This window comes from Sardina pilchardus, chromosome 24 (assembly GCF_963854185.1).
Source record: "Sardina pilchardus chromosome 24, fSarPil1.1, whole genome shotgun sequence".
Taxonomy (NCBI): Eukaryota; Metazoa; Chordata; class Actinopteri; order Clupeiformes; family Clupeidae; genus Sardina; species Sardina pilchardus.
In genome coordinates, this window is record NC_085017.1 from 12,311,337 (window position 1) to 12,318,836 (window position 7,500).

The 7,500-nt window shown below is 42.1% G+C and overlaps 1 protein-coding gene across 1 annotated transcript in view; it reads right to left on the reverse strand.

Moving 5' to 3' along the window:
- The window catches only part of LOC134072736 (TGF-beta receptor type-2-like), a 27,624-nt gene that overhangs the window by 16,617 nt on the left and 3,507 nt on the right, over positions 1-7,500 (reverse strand). Inside the window, exons 2-5 of the mRNA XM_062529568.1 lie at positions 7,163-7,304; positions 6,437-6,645; positions 3,982-4,047; positions 1,598-1,754 (exon numbers count right to left, since the gene is read on the reverse strand). Of these exons, the coding sequence (XP_062385552.1) occupies positions 1,598-1,754; positions 3,982-4,047; positions 6,437-6,645; positions 7,163-7,304 (574 nt within the window). The remainder of the gene's footprint in view (positions 1-1,597; positions 1,755-3,981; positions 4,048-6,436; positions 6,646-7,162; positions 7,305-7,500) is intronic.

Genomic DNA, 7,500 nt, shown 5'->3' on the forward strand with positions numbered 1-7,500 from the left:
GGGAAGTCAAAAGATTTGATACTGTAGCTGGGTATCAACAGTGATGTGAAATGATGATTTTTACATCATTGAAAGCAGGAAGTCCAACATTCTAATCCGCATGTCTCCCATCTCAAGGCAAACTGAGGGAATGATGCACGACCATTCAAAAACATGACTGGATTTCTAAAGATTCGAAGCTTAATGCTAATCGGTGAGGTGTCCCTTTAAATTCTGCTCCGTTTCAACCCTCAAGGATGAAATTTTAGAATTTTAAGATCCATTTGATGGGTTTTCTCAGATCCCACCACATATGTGGTAGAACTCACTTTCTGATGTTGGGTTTCCCATCTCGGACTAAATGACTACACTAAAATGCAAAACACAGAAATAATATCAAACAGATCTCACATGAAATAGACAACAACAAAATGATTTATTTTTAGACCAGAGAGTAAAAAAACGGGCCAAAACACAGGCTTCTAAATAGCTAACCAGTTAAACGCAGTGATCCATAAAAAAATGCCATAATCACTATTCCCACGACACACAGCTATTTCCCTGCTCCCTCTAACTAGGGGTTCTTCATAGTCGTCCCTTTGGCGAAAACATTTACAGTCGGGACCAACTAACCCAGTCGAGAACTCTCTGTGTGCAGACAGAGCGATGAAAAAGAACGCTTAAGTTCAGACATGGCAGGTTCTGAGTAGCATCCTTTCTTGTCCCCAAATGCGGGTCTTTTCATTGGCAAAGCCAGACGTCAGCTATTTTGACTCCTCAGAACTCTCCCTGTCTTTGTCTGCAGCCCTCTTTAAGTTTCTCCAGGCTCCCTCTGAATTTTGTTTTCAAAAATATATGTGCGTTTTTAGTCGATGCACAGTGAGAACGCTACCACCAAAAAACCCAGTCAAGTTGTTTCCCAATCAGACAACAAAACTTCCACCACTGCACGAAACTTTCATACACTAACAGCTGAGAATGACACTTTAACACAAAGACCTTTAACACTTTAACTCAAAGATGCTTGATCAGCCCTCAAGAGAAAAGCTCTGACGACCTAAAGTATGTTTTAACATTTTCACATGAGGTCTTGTAGTTCAACTGATAGAGCAAAGTGGTAACCACATACAGATCATATCTTTAACAACATATATATGAACCATGAATATACTGTAGCCTACATGTGTCCTGTACAGTTGCTTTGGATAAAAAAGGCTGGAAATGCATTGTAATAACAACCGTGAGTAGTAGAAGCATCATGATTGATTTTGTGTATTTATTAGCATATTTGTTTTCTATAATGTATATAAGGTATATAAGGTGCTCTATAATGTATATAAGATAAGGTGCAGCTATATAATGTATATAAGGTACAGTATATAAGGTTCTCTATAATGTATATAAGGTATATAAGGTATATCAGGTGCTCTATAATGTATACTGTATAAGGTATATAAGGTGCTCTATAATGTATAAGGTATATAAGGTGCTCTATAGTGTATATAAGGTATATAAGGCACTCTATAATGTATATAAGGTATATGAGGTGCTCTATAATGTATATAAGGTATAATTATGAGGTGCTCTATAATGCATATAATGTATATGAGGTGCTCACCAGATGGCAACGCAGACTTCGTTGAAGTCGGCACAGATGGACGTGATTTCACACTCGCTGTGGCAGCTCCTGTCGGTGCTGTTGCAGGTGGTCGGTCGCACGTCACAGAACTTACACAGCCTACGAACACTCACCCGGCCGTCTGGAGCCGTTTGTACTGTGGGGTCAACACAGGTCAGTCAGAAGGAGCATCGGATGGGTCTGACTTTCATATCATTGCTATTAGTTTTGTCTCTATCTTGACTCATGTGACTGCATATCAGTCGGTGAGGATTCGATGCCTGAATCCGCCAGTCCGTGAGCCTGCTAGTCCGTGGATAAAGGATTCTGTTTCTATACCAGTCAGCTTTACTTTTAGCCTTCCTTCAACCTTTCTTTTCTATTTCACTGTAAAATGTTGTGCTATCCATTAACCTGAACAAAGTGCATAGCAAAGAAACCCCTGGTGTTCAAGTGTTCTCTACATGGAGCTTACCCTGTGAATACTATTACTATAAAAAGACATGAAATGGCAGAGAGAGTATGAGAGAGCAACTCATACAGTATCAGAAGAAGGGGTCATCCCTATGTTTCCAGGGTCCTATGTTCCCCGGTTTTACCCAAAAGGGTTCTACAGTACTGTATGTTCCCAGGTTGCAATACATACCGGGGAACATAGGACCCTTTTTGGGAAAACCTGGGAACATAGGACCCTTTTTAAAATTGACCAAAAAAGGGTTCTTTATTCCCCGGTCCCATACAAAGTGGGGAACATAGGACCCAGGGAACATAGGACCCGGGGAACATAGGTACGCTCCCCAGGAGAGGGGCTAACAGGTGCTATTACAGCTCAGAGCTCACCATTAGTCAGATACCCTTTCATTATAAGTTAGCTGGCTTAGCGTAGCGCAGCACTGACTATGCTCTGGTCATAAGTGCTGCACATAATTACACAATACCTGTCAGGAAATGCCTTGAATACATTTAGAACAGTACAAAAGGTGCCGTAGAACACTCAAAACTTTGATGCTAATTACTTTCACAGAGTTTCAGCGGTCCATCAGGTTTCGACGCCGTGATCAGTCACGCTGGTCTATTAAAATAACTTGCATCAAAGTATGAGTGTGTGTGTTTATGTGTAGCCTATGTGTGAGCGTGTGTGTGAGAGAGAGAGAGAGAGAGAGAGAGAGAGAGAGAGAGAGAGAGAGAGAGAGAGAGAGAGAGAGAAGAAATGGGAAAAACAGAGATGGAAAAATGGTGTGTTCAGTGTTTCCCACAGATTAGAAGGCAATGTGTGGTGGTCGCCCCATGTCTGGGGGGGGGGGGGGGGGGGGGGGGGCATCGCTCTCCTTTCATATAATGTAAATTATTTTTTTTACCAAGATGTGAAGCTTGTCTTTATTTGAAACACACACACATTATGTAATTATTTACATTATAGGCTACTGACATTTCTAATATTCATAACAGCAAACTTTATGCAGATTATAGCCTACTATTCATATTACTACTCCACTTCTTAAATTCAGCTGTCTGGTTGAAGCCTCAAAATATTGTAAACAAAGTAGCAGGCTAAGCTTATCATACTCTACTGGTTGGACTGTTCAGTTTCCCCACATGTGTTTAAGTTTCAAGGTAAGCTTAATACTTTTTCTCCTTGGGACAGGCCCTTTTAAGTCTTGGAGTTGAAAAACATTGTTGGTCAGTCAACTTGAATGCAAGAGTTTTAATCAAATGTCTGCAGCATAGCCTACTAATGATGCTAACCGAATATAACAGTAATTTAGCTAGCCGTCTTCTGTGCATCAATGCGTTCACGATTGTGAATGTTTTATTTGGATTAAATGTGCATGTGGAGGGCAGGTGTCCATTGAGCACGCACGAGAGCGGGCCAAGGAGAATGAGTTTACTTCTACTGTTTGGTAATTAAGTTGCACGCATAGTCTACAAAAGTTGCGGGAGAACTTTATGCGGGAGAACTACCCGAGCAGCGTCAGGTGCATCAGTGCGACCACCGACCACGCTTCCAGGGATGATCTCGTTGGTTTTCATGGAGACAGACAGCCGCGGTGTGCACGGAGGGGAGGGGCTGTGTGTGTGTGTGTGTGTGTGTGTGTGTGTGTGTGTGTGTGTATGAGAGACAGACATGTGAGTGACAGAGACGGAGCGCAGGGAAAGGAAATTCAGCTTTACGAATGCTGCGTGTTTTTCAATAGCGTTTCAAAATAAATAAATAAAAGAATAACGAAACGCAATATGTGGCGGCCGGTGCTGAATCTGTGGCGCACCGCCACACATTTGTCTATGTGTGGGAAACACTGGTGTTTGTTTGTGAGACTGAGCATATGTGCGTGTGTGTGTGTGTGTGTGTGTGTGTGTGTGTGTGTGTGTGTTGGGTACCAGACCTGGTGGACGTCTCATTGGTGGTGTATCCACTGTATCCCCCGTTGAGTCAGGGACAACAGGGTTGTCTGAAATCATTCACCATAGAATAAGACACACACACACACACACACACACACACACACAGAGAGAATATAAGACACATGTACACACACACATAAACAGAATAAGACACACATGTACATGCACCATCATGCATCATACTGAACAGTAAGGAGCACAGCTGCATGTTCACATGATTCTGGCCCATGCCAACTCATGGCCACTCACTCACTCAGTTACTGAGACTATGGCCACATCTGATATTTTTTCTCCAAAAAGCAGTAAAAAAATCTGATACCTAAACATATTTCAAACAAAAGGACAACATGTCACAACACCACAATCCAAAAACTCGGTCTCCCTGTCCACACACCCACACACACACACACACATCAGGAGTTTTGTGTGGACAAAAGGCCAAAATGTGTAAGAAAAAAAAAATCTCTGTGCCAAAAAATACCTGCCTACATGTGTGGACACAGCCTCAGTTTCTGAGTCAGCTTTTCCACAGTCAGAATGAAGCCCAGTTGTCACTAACACATTCAACAACGTGGACAAATTTCACATATTTAAACAAAGTTCAATGACTCTCTGGTCTGGAGGTGTCTTGAGAGGCAGAACTGATTTGGATGGAGAGCATGTCCGAGCATGCCGTCGCATCCCAAGCCTGCCATCACAGTCGTTTAACTTTGCAACACAACCATCTTGTGCAGGGCAAGGGAAGACTATTTCAAGACTTCCCCTTTGACTTCACTGAATGGCTCTATTCACCGCGGACAGTGCTTTTTGACTAATACTCATATGTCTATGGCTTATGTTTAAATTGATGTACAATCATAACAATAACAAATTAACAGTTATACATTTATATACGTTCATAAGTATATAAAAGTCATATAGCATTAATTCCTTCATATAGAATTAATTAGATAGATATACGTAAAACAAATCCCAAAACTATCACTAAAAATGAAGAGCTTTAGGTAGTTCACTTCCCTCCACCAACCAATCACAGACAAGAGAGAAGTCTTGACTGTAACCTCTTTGTGCTGATGGAAGGCCAACCAAGCACACACTCAGGGCATGAAGGTCGATCATGAAATTGCATAGATCACAATGCGCACATCCGTCCATCATAGGAACGGCTACAGTCATTTCCCGCATATAAGCTGCATTGTGTATAAGCCGCAGGACAGTGTTAAAAGTTAAAAGAAACAAAACCATATTAACATCATATTAACTGGCCCCCTGTATTAACCTAATATTTGAGGAAATTCTGCAAAATCAATGTATAAGCCGCGACTAATAGTCGGGAAATTACGGTATGCCTAGAAAAAGGACCCATGTCTGGACAGGAGACGATGTGATGAGGTGTAGCTGAGGATTGACAGGGAGGCTACAATGACCTGGCAACTGAAGCGCTCCATTCACGTATCGTACAAATAGAGGACTGATACGATACGTTTTTTGAACGTACGTGCCACTATCACATATGGTGTAGCCAGTTCCATTGATTATAATGGAAGCTACTAGATGCTGAAGCAGATGCTCCGTGAACGGGATGCTTCAGTTAAGTGCCCGGTGTACTGTAGCCTACCGGCCAGAGGTGCAACCTCTTAGTGTCCAGAGTTTTAGAGTGCTGGCCATCTGACCTCTCACTAGCTGTATGAGCTTACAGTAATAACACATCTTTCATAAGGCCACAAACCAGACATACAGCCAGACACACACACAAACACACACACACACACACACACACACACACACAGATAAATACACAAACAAAGCACACCGATGCACACACAGACACACACACACACACATTTCAGAATGTGTTGCCTCAAGCTAAAATACTTGAACTTCTTGACACACAGAGACACACACACACACACACACACACACACACACACACACACACACATGCACACACACACACAGAGCAATCAGTATGATCTTGTACGCTTTCCTTTTGCGCTTGTTTGGATAGCACATATTTCTTTGGCCGTGTTCAGACTTGACTCCTGACTTTGCAGACGCAGTTGAGAGCGTCTGACGTTGGTCGTAGCTGAGCCAACCCAATAAAGAAGACTTTTCGGCACACAGACACAACAAACAAGACACCAAAACGATAAAAACTTCAAACAAATCAAATGGGGGAGTAAATTACTCTGGCTAGACAAAGATAGTTCAAACATGCATGAACCTGCAATGGAAAAAAAGACTCATCTTCACCCCAATATTTTCTTTGTGAGTCTACATCCCCAGCACTTACACACACACACACACACACACAGACACACAGACACACAGACACACACACACACACACACACACACACACACACACACACACACACACACACACACACACACACTCACTCACAAACATACAAATCAGGAAAACACAGACGCTTACCATGACTAATGCTTCCTGGGAAGAAGACGTGGTCATTGCAGTCGTCCTCTCTGCAGGAGCACATGTAGATCTGGGCGCCCGGCTGGTCACTCTTCAGCTCCTTCATCTCACACTTGCTCTTGTTGTAGTCGTCCAGCAGAACTCCGTGCAGTCGGTGCGCCGGGTTGTGGCAGAATGTGTCGATGGTCACGTTGTCATCTTTCCTCCTCCTAGAAATGGACAGCATGGTAACATGGACACCATTAGAATTATACATTATAACTATCTAGCTACACCCTCTCTAGCAAAAGATCAACGCAACATTTTTAACATAAAATATTTTTTCTTCCTGCTTTCAATGATGTAAAAATCATCATTTTACATCATTGAAAGCAGGACGTCCAACATTGAAATCCGTATTTCTCCCATCTCAAGGGAAACTGAGGGAACGATGCAGCACCATTCAAAAACATGACTGGAAGATACAAAGCTTAATGCTAATCGGTGAGGTGTCCCTTTAAGCACATTTGTGTAGAGTGTGCAGGCAACCCAAGAATGACTGCTCGTTAACTAACCATCAACTATTGACTGCTCGTTAACTAACTATCAACTATTGATTGATTGTACATTGAGCACAATCCTGGGTCCAGTGCTGGCTTGACTATTTAATTTCTGAATTAGTTGACACAGTTGTTTAGATTGTTGTGAAATATTTTTTGCGAGCACCTGGTGAATAATATCACTTACCAGATACTGGCGCAGACTTCATCAGTGTCGCAGACTGAAGTGAGATTACACTGTGAGGCACAGGAACCCGTGTCAGTGCAGGTGGACTCCCTCAGATCACAGAATTTGCAAAATCGCCTAAATCTCCCGATCGCCACACCATCTGATAACAGATAGAACAGAGACGTGAACATAATGTTTAACACATCTTCATATGATTGTAAGGTGTGTTTTAGCATTTCTGTATTTATTACAAGAGCATGTTGCAGGTGAGTGTGAAGTAAAATGGGAGAAAATAACGCAAACACTACAGAAACAGAAACACAAACAAAAACAAATACACACACAACATGTACATC